The 22,631-nt window shown below is 55.8% G+C and overlaps 1 protein-coding gene across 1 annotated transcript in view; it reads right to left on the bottom strand.

Moving 5' to 3' along the window:
- The window catches only part of SORCS2 (sortilin related VPS10 domain containing receptor 2), a 476,773-nt gene that overhangs the window by 184,636 nt on the left and 269,506 nt on the right, over nucleotides 1-22,631 (bottom strand). The window contains exon 3 of the mRNA XM_060011880.1: nucleotides 440-539. Within this exon, the coding sequence (XP_059867863.1) occupies nucleotides 440-539 (100 nt within the window). The remainder of the gene's footprint in view (nucleotides 1-439; nucleotides 540-22,631) is intronic.

Genomic DNA, 22,631 nt, shown 5'->3' with positions numbered 1-22,631 from the left:
TGATCCCACAGTCAGGCAGAGAGCAGAGTCAGAAGACACGCTCAGACCAGGAAAACAGAAAGTAAAGCTCAAATGAGACACCAAGGCCAAATCAAAAGCAAATCAACAACTAAAAGACCCTGCGGGAGATCGGGACGCTCCTCGCTGCTACCCAAGGACGCCAGACCAAGACGAGACATTCCTTCTCCCCTCCAGAGAGGCCACCCCTGCCCCTGCCCCGCTCTACCTGGATGGATGCCGGCCCAGGGCAGGGGAAAACAAACGCACCAGGACAAACTTTCTCCCAAGGTCCAGCTGCTGCTTTAGAACTTAATTCATCCAAACGAATTCAGGCGGAAGCGGGAAGGGTGACGCAGGGAGCTGGGAGGTAAACACCTCCGCCCGCCGTCAGGATCCCGGAGAAGCAAGGCGGCAGCGGCTGCTGCCCTGCAGACCCTACCTTTCTCTTGTTGGTCGGGCAGATGTAGAAGTTGTCGATGACGGTAGTGACGCCAGGCTGAAGGGTAAGCTTGGTGTAGGACGTCCCGAAGTCCGATGACCTGGGAGGACAGGAAGACAGCTGTCAGTGACAGGCCCCCCCACGTGCAGAGGTATCCAGCCCACACGGTGTCCCCCGCCAGTGTGGGTGCAGCGCCCAGGACACCCTCGGGTGTATCCTCTCCCTTTCCCCGGAGCAGCATGCCCCAGGGGACCAGGAGGAGACTGGGGCTCCCTCAGGGACACCCAGCACTAGCCCAGGTCTGGAGCTGCGAATGCCAGCCTGTCTTCCCACGAGCCACCTGCCCTGGGCGGTCCACGGTCTATGTTAGCTTTACTGTATCTGCGTCTCACTGGTTACAAAGGGTCTCATACGTACTGGCCACGTCTAGGTCCTTCCATCTGTTTGATTCCTCGGAAAACCTGGACAGATTACGTCACTACGTCCATCTCGAAGATGACCAGAGGGCCAGGAGGAGGCTCGGAGGGGATACGTTCTGGCCTGAAATCACTCAGCTGACAGGGGGCCGACTCAGGATGTGAGCACGGGCCGCCCACGGACAGCTGGAGTCCTGTTTGCTCTCTAGAAGTTCCCCGCTGCCCTGAGGCCCGTCTGCTTGTCTGTTTCCCTCTCTGGACCCTGAGTTCTTCCGGCGAGCTGCACCCTCCGCCCTGACCATGTGCACCTACAGGGCTGCAGTGGCGGCAGCAGGTACCCAAGCTCCAGAGCTGCTGGGAATCAGACCCCAATCCCTGTGCCGGCCAGTGGGTGTCAGCATCCGCTCGCCACAGCCGGGCCGGGGCCAGTCCCTGCCGCCCAGGGGGGTGCCCAATTTCCTGTCCGTAAAGCAAGGGCTGCAGGAGAGAATCTCTGAGATCTAACCTCCGCCCAGAGCGGCCGCAGCAGTGAGAGGGAGATAAGATATCACGGGCAATGTCACAGCAACCAACACGTCGGGACGTGGTATTAATTCCATGCTGCAGCTCTGCTGAGCTCAACTCAGCGACCCTGGGCCCAGCGCTCCTTGTGACCAGCTGGTTCAAACGTGCTGCGGCCGCAGAGAGCTGGAGACGTGGTCAGGCCCAGGCCGCACTTTGCCTCCAGTCCTTAAACCAACGTGCGTTATTCCAGAGACCTCAGCTTCTCCCAGGCTGTCCTGTCTTCTGACCGGTCAGGAGACTCACCCCAAGGCGGGGACGGGGCCAGGAATGGGAGCCCAAGGCTACTGAGGCCTGCCGTGCCGGTGCCCCTCGGGCCCGTCCATCTTTCTGATCACCACTGAGACCGGCCTGCATGGAGCTGAGCTCCAGGGCCAAGGGCGGCCAATCCCAGCTGATGGGAGGTGGAAGTGGGGCGGGGCAGTCACCTGGATTCCTGTCCTCAGACCCTAGCACCGTGTGGAGCCTGGCCTGCAGGCGGCCCAAGCAGCCCCTTGGGCCCACGGAGGGGCTGGGCCCACGGAGGGGCTGGACCGGGGCCCACGGAGGGGCTGGACCGGGCCGTGAGTGTCAGACTTGCCCAGTGCAGCCTGGGCTCCTGGGGGAGGCCTGGAGCTGCTCAGTGTAAACACCGCACCCCACTGGCAGTGTTTCAATTCCATCCCGTAGTACACCCTCAGCACTTTCTACAGGGCGGTACTTCCTCCCTACTTCTTCCCCAAGCTTTCTGTTTCACTGAGGCTCCGGGAAGATGGGCTGTGTTTGTGGCCTTTGTGCTTAGTGGCCCCATGTCCCTGGAAGTCCTCAGGCCCCAAGGTCCTTCCCAGGCCAGGACAGAAGGCAGCCCCTGCCCTCTGACTCCCTGGGAACTCCAGCAGGGGCCGCCCCGCCGGACCCCCAGCAGGGTCCCCTGGGCCTCTGCCCGCCCCTGGCCTCCCCAGGGAGGGCCCGCTGGAGAGAACAAAGCAGCCCCACTGGAGGTGTAACTGGGGAAGCGCTTACTCTCAAAACCTCTGAGAATTGATTTTCTTTGGGAAGGAGGGAGTCAGAGGCCCATCGGCAGAGGGCTGATCCAGAGACCCAGGAAATTCTAGAACCGCCCCTGCCCCCGACACGAACAGCTGTGCTTGGAGCTCGGTGCCTGGTAACCTCTGAGCCTCTTGGTCCCTCACCTCACACCAATAAGCATCTCTAAGACCTGTGATCGATTCTGCCTTCCAGATACCGGGCAGTCCGCTCCTTCCCTCCATCCTGTTTCCCTCTCCGGCCCAGCTGCCTCCCCAGGGTCCAGCCTCCCCCCTAGTCCCCCACCGGTGGCCACAGCAGCCTGTTCACACCTGCTCACTCAAGGGCACCTGCTGGTGTGGGTCCACAGCAGGGAGCCAGTGGGATCTAGGCCCTGCTGCCAGGGAACTTACATCCTAGTGGGGCCCGGGGAGGAGGGTGATAGATAGATAAGCAAAACTACAGCTGTGTCAAAGGAGACAAGGTCTGGGAAGAAGAATAAACAGGGTAGGGGGATGGAGGGGGCAGTGGATGGCTGTCTCAGAGAGCGTGGCAGGGAAGGGCCCTCAGACGGGTGATGTCTGGGCTGAGACGGGAAGGAAGGAAGAGAATGTGCTAAGTGCCTGGCTGTGGGAAAGCCACCTGTACTGGGTTAAGTAATGTCTCCCCCAAACTTATGTCTACCCAGAACCCGTGAATGTGACCTTTATTTGCAAATAGGGTCTTTGTAGATGGAATTAGGTTAAGATGAGGTCATACTAGAGTAGGATGGGCTGCAATCCAATGACTGGTGTCATTGAAACAAGGAAATGTGGGCAGAGACACACAGACACGCAGGGAGGACGTCGTGTGACCATGGAGACAGGCAAGGATACCAAGGATTGCCAGCCACCCCCAGAAGACTGGAGAGGGGCACGGGGCAGATTTCCCCTTGATCCTCCAGAAGGAACCAACCCTGCCGACACCTGGATCCCAGACTTCCAGCCTCTAGACCGCAGACAACAATTTCCATTGTCTAAAGGCAGCCAGCGTGTGGTACGTTGTATGGCAGCCCGAGGAACTAGTACAGCATCGCAGGTAGAGGGAAGGGCAGGTACAAAGGCCCTGAGGACAGGGGCCCCTCTCCCTTCTCTCTGGACGGGGAAGGAGGGATCCGTTTAAAGCAAAGTCCTCCCACTGCATCACCACTATGGCAGCGTGCGAAACACCTCGCTCCGCCGGACAATGCAAATCCAGTTCCTCAGATAGCCACTAGCCCCAAGTCCCAGGCCACCTGCCAGAGACGGGGACATCAGTGCATTCATTCATTCACTCTTTCGTCCACCATTTGTTCAGCTCTTTCATGCTCTAAGCACCTCGCTGGGACTGGGAATTCAGATTTCTTTATTTGTTCAAATTCATTCCTGCCACATATGTTTATTGAGTAGCTACTATGCGCCAGTCACTTCATCCCCTGATGAGTAGAACAGACACTGTGGGACAGAGAGAGCAGACAGATGGACACATCCAGAGCATCTTGGGAGATTCTAAGAGGGACGTCACACCGCCCGGGGCCAGGGGCCATCCTTGGCTGCCCCGCCCCCATACTGCCCCCACTGCCCAGCTAACCCATCTTGCTGACTCTTCCTCCTAAATCATTTACACTGCATCCCGACACCTCCATCGCCCCATCCCAGGCCCTCTTCATCTCCCACCGTCCTTGAGGGGTTCCTGGTGGACGACAGGCTCCGAGGAGAGGGAGGCCGATGCTGGCTGGGGGGCCGTCACCAAAGAGGGGACTGTAGAGTTTCCAGTGGGGGCTGGAACAAATTACCACAAACTCAGCGACTTAAAATAAGGCACATGCATTATCATCCAGGTCTGGCGGTCAGAAGTCCAAATGGCCTTATGCGCTAAAATCAAGGCCTCTGCACCTTCTGGAAGCTTCAGGGGAAAATCTCTTTCCTTTGCTTTTTCCAGCTTCCAGAGGCGCCTGCATTCTGTGGCTTGTGGCCCACCCTCCATCTTCGAAGCAAATCCTCCAGTCTCTGCTTCCATTGTCACATCTCTTTCACTTGTAGCCAAACCTCCCTTGGACTCCTCCCGTGAGGACCCTTGTGATGACACAGGGCCCACAGGGCTAATCTAGCATCATCTCCCCATTGCCCCATCTTTTTTTTTTTTTTTTTTTTTGGCCTCGCCGCGCACGTTGCGGGATCTTAGCTCCCCTAGGGCCACGGCAGTGAAAGTGAGGAGTCCTAACCCCGGGACCTCCAGGGAACTCCCTCGCAATCTCCCCATCTTAATCACACCTGCAAAGTCCCCTTTGCCACGTGACATATTCACAGGCTCCAGGGATTAGGACGTGATATCTTTGGGGGGTATTATTCCTCCTTCCACAGGTGGGCGTTGGAGCCAGGTGGAAGGTAGGGCTTTGGAGCAGGTTGGGGGCAAGAGTGGCTACAGTGAACTGTGAGAGAGGTGACGGGGCCAGAGGCTGGCAAGGTGGACGGGGGCAGGTGTGAACGACCCCAGAGGCCACAGAGAGATCTGGGCCTGCTCTGGATCACAGCCCCCGCTAGTAGATAAAAAAGAATGTAAACTATTTTGGACTTCCCTGGTGGTGCAGTGGTTAGGAATCCACCTGCCAATGCAGGGGACACGGGTTCGAGCCCTGGTCGGGGAAGATCCTACAGGCTGTGGAGCAACTAAGCCCGTGCACCACAACTACTGAGCCCGTGCGCCACAACTACTGAGCCTGCATGCCACAAGTACTGAAGCCCAAGCGCCTAGAGCCCATGCTCCGCAACAAGAGAAGCCACCGCAATGAGAAGCCCGCGCACCACGACAAAGAGTAGCCCCCGCTCACCGCAACTAGAGGAAGCCAGCACGCAGCAGCAATGAAGACCCAACAGCCAAAATTAAATAAATTTTTAGAAAAAGAATGTAAACTATTTCATTATAATGTTATATTGATTGCATGTTGACCTAACATTGTGGATATACTGAGTTAAAAAGTCTATTATTAAGATTAATTGCACCTGTTTCTTTAATTAATAGAGTTAAATTTCTAAGAGCAGTTTGGGGTTCACAGCTAAACAGAGGAAGATGCAGAGATTTCCTGTGTACCCCCCTGCCCCCAAACGTGCATAATCTCCATTACATCATGCACCTCCCTCCCCCGCCAGAGCAGCATGTGTGTTACAGCTGATGAACCGATACTGACACGCCATCATTACCTAGAGTCTATAGCTTATGTGAGGGGTCACTCTTGGGTTGGCATTCTATGGACAAGTGTACAGTGACATGTGTCCACCATTATAGTGTCATACAGAGTAGTGTTACTGCCCTAAAATGCCCCGGGCTCGCCTACGCACCCGCTCCCATAACCACTGATCTTTTCACCGTCTCCACAGTTCCGCCTTTTCTAGAACGTCATCTGTTGGTCTGTAGTGTTTTCAGACTGGCTTTTCTCACTTAGTAATACGCCTTTAAGGTTCCTGCAGCTCTTTTCAGGTCCCCGGTTTCTACTTCTTAATTGCAATCCACGCATGGCTTGCATCCTATTTCTACCAGACTCGCTGGTCTGGACACAGGCTAAGGCTGTGGGTGGAGTCTGCAGGGTGTTAGCGGGGTTCTGCAGGGTCAGGTCTGTGCCCCCATCTGGAAGGGGATGAGCGGAGTGACCGTGGGAAAAGCGTTCGACGGTGTCTCAAAGCCCACATGGTAGGAGCTTGTCCTCTCTACTATTTTAGGAAGACTGGGGTGACAGCAGGTGGGACAGGTGACTGAGGCGGAGGGAGTGGCAGTGGGGAGGAGAAGAAAGGAAGGGCAGGGCACACACCCGGAAGCTGGTGATGGCAAGGTGTAAGGGCGAGGGAGGAGACGGAAGGTGACCCGGGTAACACGGATGGGGTGTGGCTCGGCGAAGTCAGGACAGCCCCTGGGTGAAGCTCACTCACTCGCACCCACTAAGCCTGCAGGACACGATGGGGCTCGAAGATGGGCGAGTTCAGAGCAGCACGTGTTTCCCTGTGTCCACGGCCTGGGCCACCTCCTCTCCTGACACTGGTCAGGGGAGTTCTGAGATCCCATGAGGCCAAGAAGAAGGGGTCTGGCAGTCAAGGGTCTGGCCATGCCCCCTCGCTGCTACTGAGAGTGAGATCCCGGGCACACACTCAGGATGGGAAATCGGTTTCCCCTCGAGGCATCAGAGAGTTGGATCAGGGGTCCCTGGGGTCCCCATGACTGGAAAAGGCAGTGGTCACATGCCTTTCACCTGCAATGTCCTTGCCTGTTCCCTGGGCTCCCAGCTTCCCCGACCCCGAGGCCAGTGCTTGGGGAAACCCTTGCCCAGGCAGACCTCGTTGCCTGGGGCCACGCAGGTATCCATATTTCACTTCATTATTTCCCAAGACCGCTTGTTTCTCAAAGACTTCAAGGGAAGGAACAAGTCTAGCTGTGATGGTATCCGTGTTATGAAGAGTTATTCCAAGAAAGGAAAGTAGAAAGCGACGGAGTGTTATGTGGTCCCTGCCTCGCCCTGTGTGTCTGAGGGCTGCTGAAAATAAGCACCACTCAGGATGCAAACCGGAGATGCCCAGGGACGCTCAAGATGCCCGAGGTTGGAGGATGCGGTCTCTTTCCCAGAGTGCGCAGATCTTTGTTATGAGCTCACCAAGTTTGAGACAAGGATGACTCAATTAAATGTCTTACATTCCTGACTCTTATCTAAATCCCTCACAGCCCCAGGGCACCAACCCTGAATGTAATGCCGCATCCTCCTCAAGTCCTTACAGATGACCCAGTTGGAGTGAGGAGAGCGGTCACCAAGATCATGCAAGAATCCACAGGTCAGGCACGCAGCCAGCACTCAATAAATGCTTGCTGGATGCCTACGGAGGGGCACCAGGTACCAGACCCGAAGGCTGTGTGACCTCGGGTGAGAGGGTATCCCACTCTGGGCAAGTTTTCCATAGAAACCGTGGGGATTGGATTTGATTAATGTCTGAGCACCAGCCAGACCCTTGAACCTGCCTGTTGGGGAGAGACTCCCCCTCTCATCTCAGGATCGTGAAAATGCCTGTGAGAGCTCTCCATGTCCAGAAGGAAGGATAGAAGGGAGGGAGGAAGGGGAAGAGGGAAAAAGGAGGGTGGGGGAAGGGAAGAGGAGGGCGAAGTGCGGAGGAACAGCGCTCACCCTGGGTCTCCTCTGGGCCCGGCATCCTCCCCACACCCACCCTGAACTTCCCCAGCACTAACACCACCTCCAAGTTCTTCTACCTGCACCTCAGGAAGTGATCATGCAATCTAGATTTATTCAAATTAAAAATTTTGGAAAAAAAAAACAGACTCTAAAATCGGGCAAACAGATACATGGAAGACAAGCGCAGTTGGAAAATTGCTATTTGAAAATTGGCCGCTTAATTGCTGAGTGTCTGTACATATTCACTTTAAAAAAATATTTAATTAAGCCATTTTCATACTCTATAATTATTTCATTGGCAGGGACGTGAGTTCAGCTCCAGCCCCTCCCCCTGTGCGGATGAGCCCCCAGCTCCCACGGTCTCCCGGCTACTTTGGAAAACAACACAGGTGGGAAAGGGGGCACCCCCTGCGTGGCTGGTACCACCTGCGAGCATGTGGCTTTGGGCAAGGCCTGGACCTCTGCGAGACTCGGTTTGTTTATCTGTAAAAGGGATCAAAGGCACAGACCTCAGATACCCACCGTGAGACTGGAGCCGGTGTGTGGGGGGAGAGTACAAGGCGGGCTCGTGGTCACGGGCAGGTGACAGGTCCCCGCATCACGGAGCCTCCTGAGGGGCACGGATGCCACACTGTATCCATGTGGACCTCTCTCTGGCCGGAGGCGTGGCTGTGTGGACTCCCCTCGTGCGCCCTGATGATTACACAGAGGACCGGCACTAGCCCTGCCCCGTCGGTGTGCAAAGCGCCCGGGCAGACCCCAAAGCCACACCAGGGATGGGAACTCCCACCTGCACTTTTCACGTGGGGAAACCGAGGCCCGGCAAGGAAGGGATGTGTGCAGACTCCCCTGGGGATCCGTGGCACAGCCGGGACTCCATCTTGGTCTCCAGGCATCCAGCCTGGGCCCTCCCACCAGAGGAGGTGATGTGTGTTAGGATGGTTTCCCAGCTGAACGCCCTGCTGAACTTTAGTCTGTGATGTGAGATGAGAAGGGACAGATGTCGAGAGGCCACCACCCAGGGGCAACCCTTGTCCTCAGGAACCGACAACTCCAGGGGCCCTGGAAAGACGAGGCTTTGATCCGCTGCCCGGGACTGACAAGTAAACCCTCTTGGGATCAGCCAGGGAGAGAGAATTAAGGTGGCCCGGGGCACTGATAGGCCGGTCAAGTCATTCAAGAAAATTCCGTGACGTGGCTTGACATTCTGAGTGTGAAACAGGGTGTCGGGTGCCAGCCAGGTGGGTGAGCTGAGGGAAGGGGTCTCAGCCTGCCCTCAAAGGGGCACGATGGCAGTAGTGGGGCGACGCCAGGCAAGTTGCCCCGAGGATCTGAGAGCGTGGTCTCCCTGCAACGGGAAAAGCCTCTTGGGGGGATTAACAGACACAGGGGCTCACACGCTCTGGACACCAGGCCAAGGGCGGAGCTCGGCCTCCCAGGAACAGGACAATAGCGTCGGCCAGGAGCATGCCTTCCCATTTTACAGGTGAGGAAACTGAGGCGTATCACCTGCCTTGCTCAGGGTCACACGGCAACTACAGGAAACTCAGTTTAAGCCCAAGCTGTTGGCTCAAGTCTGCCTTCTCTGCTGTACCCCAGGCTGTCCCCCGGGCATGCATTCCTGTCCCTCGGGATGCTCACAGGGCCAGGCACCCACCCTGCGTGTCTGGACTTTCTGACTCTATTTCTTCCTCTCGCAGAGCCTGGTGGGTGATGCTCTCTGCCGTGTCAGCATTTGCACACTGACCACAGCCCTTCCCCACTCGGTAGCCCTGTTAGTATTACCTGTGGGTTTTCTCCCTGGCTTAGGGCTTCTCCTTAACTCAAGCCCAGTCTTTTTTTTAAATTTATTTTATTGAAGTATTGTTGAGTTACAATGTTGTGTTAATTTCTGCTATACGGCAAAGTGATTCAGTTATGCATATATATACATTCTTTTTCATATTCTTTTCCATTTTGGTTTATCACAGAATATTGAATATATTTCTCTGTGCTATACAGGAGGACCTTGTTGTTTATCCATTCTCTATATAATAGTTTGCATCTGCTCATCCCAAACTCCCACTCCAGTCCTCCCCCAACCCCCTCCCCCTTGGCAACCACAAGTCTGTTCTGTGAGTCTGTTTCTGTTTCATAGATAGGTTCATTTGTGTCATATTTTAGATTCCACATGTAAGGGATATCATATGATATTTGTCTTTCTCTGTCTGACTTACTTCACTTAGTATGATAATCTCTAGCTGCACCCATGTTGCTGCAAATGGCATTATTTCATTCTTTTTCATGGCTGAGTAGTATTCCACTGCATATATGTATCACGTCTTCTTTATCCATTCATCTGTCTATGGCCATTGAGGTGCTTTCCATGTCCTGAACTCAAGCCCAATCCTAAAAGAGCCCGGGCAGTGTTCTGTGCCGGCCCAGAGGAGCACCGTAGCAGGGGCCCCAGATTTTCCATGCTCAAACTCACAGTCACGTGTCAGTGCCCGTCTCTCTGAGTCCATCCCAGGAGCTCGTCTCCCAAGCAGCCCTTCCACATGTGGTTTCTAGCCCCACTGCCATGGCTCTGCTGATGCTCTGGGCCCTCATGTGTTAGGTGCTGTGAAGTCAGTAGATCTTTCCAGAATGTAGCTGGGCTAGGCAGGGCCTGGTCCCAGGGACGGCCTCAGTATCCCTGCCTGCAGCTCTACCAACAACTTAGGGATGGAAATTGGTGCCGAGCCAGGGACCAGGCCACCCTGCAAGGCTGCTTGCAGGACGCTCTGCTCAAGCTGGCTCCCAGCCAGCTGCATCTCCTTACTTCACAGTAAGGGTCACCTCCCTTTCGGTGAACCCCTGAGATGAGTGATTCTCTCAGCTCAAGAATGCCTTCCAACACACTTTCCCCTGCGCCGATTCTGTGCCGGCTTCGTGCCGAGCGCGGAGCGCAGAGTGGGTGGGCGGGCGTTTCTGTGGCTGGCGTTGCCAGCGCCACTGTACCTCCTGTTCAGATCCTGAAATAATTCCACACCCATCAGTCAGCAGACACTGCTCATACCTCTCCTCCTGGATGCAGTCCCTCCCAAGACCTTCTCACAGACCAGGAGGAAAGGGCTTACACCCAGCTTAGCAGGGGCCCACCAGGAGCCTGCTCTGGGCTGTACCAGCGCCCACACTGAAGGAGCAATGCTCCTGCCACATCTGGTGCGCAGCAGGGCAGGGCAGCCGCCTCTGGGGGGCCCCAGGGCCTGGGGGCAGGGCTGAAGCACTAGAAAAGGACCTTGGATATGCAGCCAAAGCGGAGGTCAGAGCCCGGAAACGTGCCAGGAGCTCTCAAAGACTGGGGAAGGTGCCAGGGGCTCGCAGGGAAACTGCGGAGGGTGCTAGGCGCTCCCAGGGAAGCTGGTGAAGGCTCTGTGTGTGCCTGGGGGTCCGGGGAGGCCTGGCGGAGGAGCTGGCAGGAACTGAGGAGGGGAGGGGAGGGAGAGGGTGCTGGACAAAGGGGTGGAAGCGTCCCCGACAATCAGCCTCAAGTGCTGCTGGGGAAGCTGGCTGCTCCTGCCGCTGTGACGAAGCAATGAGGGCCCAAGTCCCAGGCAGGGGCTACGGAGTATAGCCGAGGCCCAGAGCCCGGAGCAGACACAAATAACGCACGGGGACCTCAGCCCCGAGCAGGCGGCCAGGGCTGAGGCTGCTCCAGGCCCAGGATAAAGACGCTGGGTGAGTGACCTCGTCTCATCTCCGTTCCAACCAATGACTCTCAAGGCACCAATGAAGAAACTGAGATGCAAGCAACTGGAGTCCCTTGCTCGGCTCCTAAGGGACAAAGTGAGACTGTGTCCTACTCGGGTTCTAAACTGGGCAACTTCTACCAGCTTCCAGCCCTATGAATGGCTCTGGTGGTTTTATTTCTGGAGGTTTTAAGATGACCCGAGGTGGGATATTTGCCGTGGCTCTTTTCCCAGATGGTGGGGGCTTTAGAACTGGGTTGCAACCGTCGGGACTCAATGAGGCCTGTGTCCCCGGAAGTGTCCCTGGGCACTGTCCTGGGGTGGGCAGGGCTCACCTGGCACAGGCGGGGCTGCCTAATGCTCACCTTGACACACAGGCCTCATCCAACCCCAGCAGATGTCCCTGCTTTTACAGCCGCTCTGCAAGCCCTCAGCCGGGCACACCTGCAAAGGCCAAGGTGAGTCTGGAGACCCCGACACGGAGGGGGCGTGGAGAGGCTGGGAGAGCGGCGTTTGTCGCTTTGGATTTTGTCGGGAAGGACACACAAGCACGTCCTACAAACGGGACAGGCCGGTTGCTACCCAGGAACAGGCCCTTCCGTGTCCAGCTTCTCTCCCCCGCTACCCAGGGTGAAGTGCACTGATGCACGTGATCTCCCAGGGAACCCGCCGACTTGGGAGGATGCCAGCCCCCTCTAAAGCCCAGAAGGGTCATTGCAAATAGGAAGCACCCCAATATAATGAGACAAATAATAACACAAAATGACCTGTTGCAGACCAGGTAACGCAGCTCCAAAGGGCTTCCCGATCCAGCAGCTGCCTTATTGTGGAACCGGGGGTGCAGCTAGGAAGTCCCAGCAGGAATGGGGAGGGCAGAGGAGCTGGAAGAAAGCTCAAGGCGGGGGAGTGGGAGCCCCCAAATCTGGAACCGAGGCTTAGCATCAAAGCCGGTTGGGGGCTGGGCTGGGTTACGCTTCCCTTGTGAACTGGAATCTATCCTGCGGAAAATTCCTAAAATTTAGCAATCCACGCCCAATAAAATTTCCTTCCCTCATATGCTGGTACACCCTCCACTCTTCTTGGAATCATTTAAAAAATAATAGACTAAGAACAACAGAAGGCAGCTACAACAATAAGAAGAAAAGAAGCTTCTCTTTCAACCCTCAGCTGGGTCCCCTTATCCCTCTGTACCTGTCCAGCCCTTGTCCACAGGTGAACATATTTCTAGTACGGCCATTACAACATGTGCCCAAATTTTGGTCTGATTTTATAACTAAATGGTTAGCGTTTGCTGCCTGCTGTGTAATACTCCATCCAGAGCGTGTGACATTACTGACAAGCCATTGGTTAGGATGAACTTTTTTAAAGTCTCTCTAAAAATACTGAGAGCCTACTATGTGCTGTGTATTTGGGAAACTGACTTCTTTCTATTTTCCTGTTATTTCTATGGCAAGCCCCTCTGCCCTTTATAAAAATTTTCATCCCTTTAACACGTCCTGGATCACTCCCTAGGATCAAGCGCCAGGAGTGGGGCTCTAGCTTCTGCATGGCTTTTCAAAAGTGTATTCTCAGATCCAAGAAACTCTTACAAGTCAATATTTTAAAAACAAGGGTCCTCATTTATTCTTAGGGGGTCCCGGCATAAAATGGTAACATTTTTATATGCCAATTCCCGAGTTATAGAATCTGACACTCTAAATTAATTTTCTGAGTAACAGTTGACGCTATCCAGTTTCTATTAAAGGCAGCGCAAATTATATACTGAACATTTTTAAAGAGGAAAAGGAATGTAAATAGACATTAGCAGACGAGATATGGGCAATCGGGAAGGAAATTCTATTTTTAAATGTTCAGAGAAATATTTCAATACAAAGTCCAAAAACTGAGCAGGAAATAAGACAGGTGGAACACAACTTGGGATCTCAGTAAACATCAAAGAAATGCTGTAAGTCATGAAATCGGGGGCATTCGATTGACACTTTTTAATGGCAAAAAGATCAGGGAATACAAAACAAAGGTTGATTCAATGACAAAACTGAATAGTTAAGTCAGTAACCTACAGATTTCCATTTCTAAACTGTGTCCTTAAAGACACACTCTCCCACACCTGCCCCTGGGATTCTGCAGGCCCTTGGCCTCTCATTCCTCAGCAGGAGGCCCCTTGACCCGCTCTGGGTCGAAGTTTTGAGATCTGGGCTTGCAGATGCCCCCATCCTTTTCTAATCCTGGACCTTGGACAAGTCAGCCAACATCTCTGAGACTTAACTTGCTTGTGACATCAGGTGGCAGTAATAAGAATAATGGTAATCATCATTAATTAATACTCATCAATAATTATTCCCCCATACATCAAGTTCCATGCAGAGTGCTTTGGACGGACCAGCTCTCTTAATCTTCCCAACCCTCTACATGGTAAGCACGAGGCACCATCCCATTTTCCAGAGGAGGAGACTGAGGCACAGAGAGGCGAAGTAGTAAGTGGCAGAGCTGAGTTTGAACCCCAGCGGTCTGGCCCTGAGCCCATGAACTTCAACCCCACCACGTGTAGCTCCCCAGTCCTCACCAGGAACCACTTTCCAGAAGGGAGGGTGTGAAAGGACCTGTACCTGCACACGTGGCTGTAGACGGGGTGTCGAACAGGGAGACGGAAGCACCAGAGGAGGAGGTGGGGACTCCTTGCAATCGGGAATTTCCCCTTCCTGGTCCAGCCGGGGCAGGAGGTGAGCCTGGCCCAGTTCCATCGGGGTGGGGGGCACGCCGTCTCCCCAGGAAGCACCCTGTCCTCCCATTCACGCAGTCCTGTGGGGGCCCTGTGTGCCTCAACTGTATGCAAGGACAGGGCCCTCCATGGAGGGTAAGAAGCACCGCTGTGTTCACACCCGCATGGCCTGTGTTTTCCCAGCTGACAGGACCTGCAGACGTGCCAGCCAGAGGCCCACGGCGCTCTCTGTCCCTTCAACCTGCGCTAGTTTCCTCTTCTCTCAAATCATGCAAATCACCCTCTGAACAACCTCCAGCACGTCCCTAGCGCCTTCAAGATGGAGCCGGACTGCTAACAATGGCAGGCCCTGGAAAAACACACGGTGTGGACGCTGTCAGCTACCCATTCTGCACAGGAGGGAAGCGGGGCTCCGAGAGGAGACCCTTACTCATGGCAGAGTCTTCGGCAGGGGAAGACAGAACGCGTGAAGCCCTTGGACCCTCCCTTCCCTCCCCCGCGGGTCCCCTTGCCGCTCGTCTGCGTGCCCACAGCCCCCGTGACACCTGCTCCACCATAAATGGATTTCCTGTTCCTTTGATCCACCTGAATGCTCTTTAATGGCCAGGACAGTATCTGGCCAGCTCTCTGGCCCAACACCTCGCATGAACTGAGTGCCAGTAAACGTTGGTTGAACGAGTGCATAAGTGAATGAGTGAATGAATGAATGAATGACACAGTTCTCAACCAGACGCCCTCAGAGTTACTGCCGACGCCCCACATAAGCTCTCAGCACCCAGCCCTGCTGTAAGAGCCAAGAGGGTCCTCGAAACCTCTGGGCCTCCGACCACACCCCTCCCATGAATACGACACAGGCCCAGAGAAGAGCAGTCACTTGTTCAAGTTCACACAGCAGCTGAGAGCCAAGGGGGTGACTTTGACTGAGGTCTCCTGGCCCCAAGGTCAGTGTTTCTTTCTTTTTTTTTTTTAATATTTATTTATTTATTCATTTGGCTGTGCCGTGTCTTAGTTGCGGCTTGTGGGATCTTCAGTTGCGGCATGCGAACTCTTAGTTGCGGCATGCGGGATCCAATTCCCTGACCAGGGATCGAACCCAGGCCCTCTGCACTGGGAGTGCGGAGTCTTAGCCGCTGGACCACCAGGGACGTCCCCGCCAAGGTCAGCCAAGACTCCAGGCTGTCTTGGGCAGACAGCTACAGGGCGGATGTTAGAGTCATTCCCGACTCCTGCCTACAGTCAAGAAGACAAGACAGAATCACCCCCTCGCACCATCAAACTCCAGAGGCTTCTTCAAAATGCATCAGTGAGTGATTTGGGAGCAGAGCACAAGCAGTTTGCAGCAGCGCATCTGTCCCTGCAGCCCCGGGGAGTCGGCAGGACAGACAGGCATCCAGACATCCTTCTCTGAATATGCAGAGGAGACAGCTCCGTGTGCACTGGGCAAATGCCCGCGCCTGCGCACCAGGTGCCCTGGGAGAGGGTGTGCTGGGGCCACAGCAACAGCCTGAGAAGGTGAGTAGCTTGGCCGAGGCCGTGCAGCAGAGCAGGCCCTGCAGAGCTCCCTACCCCATCCAGGCGCTTTCCTGCCTGAGCCGGCGGCCAGCCCAGGAGAGGGCCACATCTTCCCCAGAGCCAATCTCCTGCAGGCACCTCCGTGGTTAAAGCATCATTTTTTTTTTTTTTTTGCGTTACGCGGGCCTCCCACTGTCGTGGCCTCTCCCGTTGCGGAGCACAGGCTCTGGACGCGCAGGCTCAGCGGCCATGGCTCACGGGCCCAGCCACTCCGCGGCATGTAGGATCTTCCTGGACCGGGGCACGAACCCGTGTCCCCTGCATCGGCAGGCGGACTCTCAACCACTGCGCCACCAGGGAAGCCCTAAAGCATCATTTGAAGGGAGCACCCGTGGTCCACGTCATGCTCACGTGGAGGGGGCGTGGTGACAGTCTGACACCACAGGTTGTGTGACCTGGAGCTGGTCACAGGAGTCACTGGACCTCAGGTGTCCCTTCTGTACAATAGGGACACGCCTTCCACCCCAGGGTCGTCCCAAGGGTTAAAGGAAGTGACAAACCTGAACCTCCCAACACAGTAACTGGCCTGGGATGCAGCCCTTCCCTTCCTCCCCCTCTGCTCCCTGCCTGGGAGCAGAAGGTATGTGATGATGGTGTAGTAAGGAGTTAACTCAGCGCGTCTGGGTTGTCCAAACCCCGCACGTTCCCAAGAAAAGTTTGGCCCTTGACTGGCTCCAGGAAGGTCACCTCTAAGCCTTGGAAGGTCCTGCCTGTTAAGAGTGCCTCTGTGTCCTGAGGCCTTGGGCTGGCCAGTTAGTCTATGCTCACAATATGATTCCTGGCAGAGTCTTGGGTCAGCGGGTCTCAGCTTTACCTCTGGAGGCGCTGGGGACTAAGGCCAGCCACAAGGCTACATGAACGACCCCCAGTAAAAACTCTGGACGCCAAGACTCGGGTGAGTTTCCCCGGTTGGGGTCCTTCCTATGTGCTGTCACATGTCATTGCTCAGAGAATGAAGCCCGGTCCATATGGCCCAGGCAATGTGACCAGGGCCTTTGCACGTGCCGCTCTCCGTCCCAGATGCCCACAGGGACTGACTCGGGACTGACTCCTCAGGGCATTCCAGGCCCTGCTCAAGCGTTACCTCACCGAGGAGAACGTCCTCCTCCTCCCCCCCCAGGAACCCTCCCGCTTGGCTTTTGTCCGCGGTGCACTTTGCTACCTGACAGTGCACACGCATCTCGCTGATTTACTCTCTGCCTCCCTTTAGGACATCAGCTCCCGGGAGGAGAGTGCTGGTGTCTGGTTTCCCTCCACCCTGGGAAGCTGCAGCAACATCTCCCTGCCCTGGGGGCCCCATCACTGATGCTGTCTTGGGGTTTTATTTCATGTGTGATCCAGGGTCAAGTTCTGTTTTCCCCCCAGGGCTGCTGCACTTACTGAAAATCCTCTTTCCCTCACTGCCCTGTGTAGCAACTTGCTTGTAAGTCAGGGCTGGTCTGAGCTCACTCCGGGCCCGTGGAGCCGCCGGCCACAGGTTTGCCGCCTGTGGGTCTGTCCCCCAGCTCCTGTGACCCTGTAAAAGCTGTAAGACCATGGCCCTCACCTCTGTGCCCCCTGCTCCCAGCCGAGCAGACAGTGAAAGTTTGCTGAAGTGAATGAAGGATGCCCAGACTATTTCCACCATGGCACTAAATGACAGTAAAAGTGCGGCAAGGAGCCGGCAGCGCCCCCCTCCCTCAGGCCCTCTCTCTGCAGAGGGGCCCCCTTGTTCCACCTCCACCCACGGGCGCCCTGTAATAACTTAACGCACTTGGTTCTCCAGGCAAGGAAACCAAAGTGGGTGGAAATTGGCAGAAAGTATTTCTCCAATTCCTAAGAATCCCATTTGAGAGTTAAATAACGACAAGATGCCTTGAAGCCCTTGAAAATTTTAAGCTAAGCCATTCTCAGGGAAGGCGCGTTATCCAGCAAGAATTGATGGTCTGCAGGAGGGGTGGGTGGGGAGGGAAGGCTGTGTACAGGGCGTCGGTCGGGCTGGGATCGGCTCCTCCGAAGCACGCGGGCGTCACCCGGACCCGGGAGTCCCACCCCACCAGCAGGACCTGCCGCCCCTGCACTGCATCGCCCTGGCTGCCTGCCAGCCTCTCTGTGCCCAGGGGTGCTAGCCAGACGGTGCCGGCAGTCCCTGGCTCTGGCCAAGGTCCTGGCAGACCCCCTAAACTCCAAGCCCCGTGAATGGAGAATGTGGCCCTTCACCTGCGCCTCACTCCTAGAACCAGGCTGAAACCGGCTTCCCCCTTCCAGGGGAGCTTCTGCCAGCAGTGCCGTCTCAGCAGGGTGGGGTGTGAGGGCTTCTGCTGCTGGGGCTGGAACGCCCACTCTTCCACAGCAAAACTATTTTTAAAAGTCATGCAACTTACACCTGTGTGCACATCCTACTTTTTCAAAGTGCCCTCCTGCATTGTGACCACATAGGGTCCCATTTTAGAGACTAGAAAATCAAAATCAGAGAGGTTAAGTCACTTGCTCAGAAACCCACAGCCAGCAGGTGGAGAGGCAGGGTGGACCCAGGCCTGTCGCATCCTACAGCCCTCGACCTTCCCCTTCTGCCTGCAGAGAAAGCAGCGGCTATGGTCCTCCGAGCACCCCTGTGTTCCGGAAACACTGCCGCGGGTTTTACCTGCAGACTCTCATCTCACCTTGCAGCCCGGAGGGAGGTGTGAGAATCTGCCCTGAAAAAGGAAGAAACAAAACAGAGGTTCTGGGACCAGAAGCAGTGTGGCCAAGGCCCCATGGTCACTGACGGCCTCTGGGACAGGCTCCGATTTGGAAGAAAAGCTCCCACCACCTGGGGTTCTGGCCTTGTAGAGATGCAGGGGTGCAGCTCACAGGACAGCCACACCTGCAGGTGCCCATCAATAGAGGGCGTGACTCCTCCCATGGTAACATGGAAAAGGAGGTGAGCGTGGGCCTGAGTGGGTCCTGGGAGGCGGGGATGGGGAGGGACGGAGCCGACTTTCTCTCGCGTTCTGCCCTTAAAAAGCCTGGGGGGCAGGTAGATGGTGGTGAGGATGGAGTCTGAGGGGCGGGGTTCTGGGGAGGGACCAATCCCGTGGACCTGCTCTTCCTTACTTCCTTCCTCCCTTCCCTCCCTCCCCCCCCCTCCCTGACCCCCTCCCCCAGCTCACACACCACACATTACTGGGTCCCTGCCCTGTGCTTGGCCCCAGGCTGGGCTTTCAGATGGGGACACAGAGCTGCCCTGGAGAGGCTCTTCCTCCAGGAGCACGGGGGGCATCTGACTGGTGACTGAGGGAGCCTTTAAGATGCTCTCCCGGTCACCGCCTGCCTGAAAGGTCATCACTGGTGCTCATTTACTCCATCATTGTGTCCCCTGTATCCCAGGACCTGCTCCTGGACTGATTCCAGAATGTGACTCCACTTTTCTATTTTAAAGGCACCAACTTGCCACCCGTGGCGTCCTTTGGAGGAAGCGCATGAGTGAATCCGAGGGGCCCACGCTGCTGCCCAGGTGGGCGGCATCACGTATCTTCAACAACAGTGTGCCACCTCCCAGGACCTGCTAAAGAAGAATGTGATGGGCCCGGGGTGATGTCAGTTCTGTTTTCCTCCCCATTAAGGAGAGTTTCTCCTGAGGACAGATTCTTCCCTGGAAATGGGCCAGGGCAAAGCTCGTCTGAATTCTCTGCGTCTGAGTGTCTGGGGGAGCGGCAGACAGCTGACACTGGAATACCAGACACAGGGAAGGAGAGGCGCTGGTTTTTCAGCGCCGTGAAGAAACAGCCGTTCCGGCCTTTGCCCGGCCCCGCTGGCTCATGCCTCCCAGCCCCCAGGGGTGGTACCCCAGGGGTACCTCCGGCCTTCACCAGGTGCGCCTGGACCGTGTCTGCAGAGACACTCCCCAGAGCCCGCCTCTCCGTCTGTCTCTCTGGGCGTGGACCTCTGGTTCTCCTTCTGCACCTATAAATCTGTCTGTGTGTCTCTCTGTTGGTATCTCTGTCTCTCTGAGGGTCTCTTCACAGGTGCAGCTCTGTCCTTGCCTCTCTTGATCTGTCTGTCTCTCTGTCCACGTGTCTCTACTTTTCTGTGTGAGCCATTCTCTCCTCCATTCACCCCTTCCACCTCCCCGTTCCCTTTCCCCTAAGGCCACCTCAAGAGCAGACGTCCCATGACAGAAAGGTCTGGGGACAACACATGGCATCTCCACTCGGCCATAGGAAAGCAGGTCTCCCTGCAGCGCCCCTCATTCCAGGGGGCTGACGGATGCCTTGGAGGAGCAGGCGGACGATAAATAAACAAAGTGAATTCTAGTGTTGGGTACATTGCGTACTATGAATAAAAGAAAATGGAGCGCAGACTTGGGGCAGGGGGGGCGCTATTTCAGGCAAAGTGGCCTCTCCTCAGTGAAGGGACCTTTGAACAGAGACGGGAACGCATGCAGGAGTCAGAGGTGAGCACGTGCAAAGGCCCTGAGGTGGGACTCCACACCCAGGCTGCATTTCCTGGGCATGTTGCCTCTGGAACAGGACACGTCCTCTCTCTGGCTCCTTGCTCATGGTCATTGCATTCCAGGGACCTGGAGTTGGCCTGTATCATGAAGCCAGGGCCCTTTAGATTTCAACCTCAGCTGGTCTGGCCAACATGGTGACTGAGGTGCAGGAGACGGGGCTGGCGGCCGCCACACACACACACACACACACACACACACACACACACAGGAGCTCTGACAGCTGGGGGGCAGGGGCACCATCCGCTCTCCAGGACAGGACTCCATTCAGCAGGGGCAGCCTCAGCCCCTGTCCACCTGCTCAACCTCCCCTGCCAGCCCGGCACTCAGGTAGGGCCCTACAAGCCCTCGGGAGGGAAGGCTTTGTGTCCATGTCAGTCTCAACCCGGGGCTGTGAACACAGCAAGGCCGCTGAACCGATCAGACCGCTGGTCGAAACCGCTTCGCAACACATCCCCACACCTTGTTCAGACATCACATCCACGCTAATAAGCAAATAAACACGGCATTTAAAGATCAGAGGCACCGCAGCTACAGTCTATTAAATTAAACTCAGCGTCAAGGGTGAAAGAGAAGACAGACTGGGATTACTCTAGTCATGGCAATGCAGACAAAAAAAAAAGGGAAGAAAGGGGTGTTTTGAGAGTTGTAATTTCGCGGTCCCTGAAGCAGCGCTGGCGGCTGCCTTGCTGCAGTCTGTGGTTGGGGAGGCGGGGCTGGAGTGGGGGGGTCTCCTCTCCCTACATTCAGGGCTCCCTCCTGAGACACAGCCACATCCGGGGCCCCCAGGACACAGCCCGTCAGGGTGGGGAGGCCTAGCCTTCTCCCCAGAGCCCAGTGTGCTCCTTGCCAAGCGGCGAGCATGGCTTTCCCAGCCTCCCCACAAGGCTGTCTCCTCCTCGTCCTACACAGCCTCCCTCAGCCGGCAAAGCCCTTTCCTGGCGGTTTCTCCAGCCCTCTAGAAGCTTCGCGTTCCCCATCCGTGAAGTGGGAATGAGGAGGGTGCCCTCGGTGTCTACTTCAGGTCCTCCTTATGCGGACAAGCAGAAAGGACTTGGAAAGGTCTTCCCTGGCTGTGCCGGCCACCCTCCTGTCTCCCTCCAAGTCCATTCGCTCACCCACTCTGCTCTGAGCCGTGGGAGCCCCACCCCTATCCCAGCCTGTCCATTTTCCAGCTGACTTCCTGTTGGGCTCAGTCAATGGGAGGCTCTGGTGGGAGGCGGGAGGGCGGGAGGAGGGAGAAGCTGGGGTATTTCTCCCTCTGCCCTCTACCTCCAGTGTCTCTCCTGCAGGGGCTGCGTCTGCTTCTGCTCCAGGCCCTGCTGGGCCCTGGCTCCTGAGCTGCAGGAACACCACCCTCTCTCTTCATCCTGCTGCAGAGGAAGCCGCGAACCCCACAGTCCTCACCTCCAGCTGTCTCCCTGTCCCTGGTGGCTCTAAGCCCTCACCACCGCCATGTAGCCCACTCTCTGTCCCACGTACTTCAAGCAGGTGCTGATTTCCTGTTTGGGCCCTGACGTATGCTATCTCCACCGAAGTTAACAGTGACTGATGATGTTACCGTATGTACTCAGCGTGTCCACTGTCGTCCCGGGCTCCTTCACTGCCCTGCTCCGCATGACACGCATTCCCAGGGAACGTGCTTCCCTGACGGTTCACGTCCAGACTTCCTGTTAGCCCTGCCACAGCCCTTTCCTCCTTTTTCTGTTTCGTTTTCTTTCTATGCTCTTCTCTGTCACTTTTTTTTTTTTTAATCAGCATCAGGTTTAATTTCAATCCTTTGGGTCTCTCCTCGGAGCTCCGACACATGGTATAGTCATTGTTTTCATGCAACGAAAACAGCTTTGTTGTTTAATTTCTGGTTATGTCAATCACACTTGGGCATTGTAGAAACCTGAGTAATGCTCACATATAAGAAAAGGAGGATAAATAGTCTGAAAACCCCCTGCCCTGATGTAACCACAATTGTGGGCGAGCTGGCAAGTGAGGATGGGGACCCACCCTCTACGCTCCTCTCTCCCTCCTTCCCTCCCTTTCTACACCTCTTATAAAATTCAGTGCCCCCGCCCACTGGCCCCTGCCTATAGAGTTCCCCTCCACCCGCTCCCAGATAAGCTAGTCAAGACAAGTATCCCAGCAAGGACCCCTCAGCATCCTCCTACAAGCTCACATATACGTGCACACAAATGTCAACACCTGGGTGGCTGTCTGTTTCTCACTTAATAACGCAAAGTAGAAGCCCGTCCACGTCGCCTGAGAACACCCCCCTCCATGGCCTGACTAAGGCCCCTGATGTGGACGCACTCCCCGTGGTGTCCCGTTTATCCACCTTGTTCCCTGTCATCCGTGCTTGTTTTTGTCACTGTCAACCATGCTGCATGGAAGAAACATCCCCACCGGTAGAACCTTAGAAGCTGCTGCTTCGCTGCTCCAGGAGAGACAGCAGGAGTGGGACTGAAGATGTGTGTCTTTCCTGGTGGTAGATGTTGCTAGCTGGCTCGCCCCACCGGGAACACGAGGGATGCCCGCCTGCTCCACTCACACCGTTTCCAG

The sequence above is a fragment of the Delphinus delphis genome, chromosome 5 (genome assembly GCF_949987515.2).
Source record: "Delphinus delphis chromosome 5, mDelDel1.2, whole genome shotgun sequence".
Lineage (NCBI taxonomy): Eukaryota > Metazoa > Chordata > Mammalia > Artiodactyla > Delphinidae > Delphinus > Delphinus delphis.
This window is presented reverse-complemented; position numbering and strand designations above follow the sequence as displayed.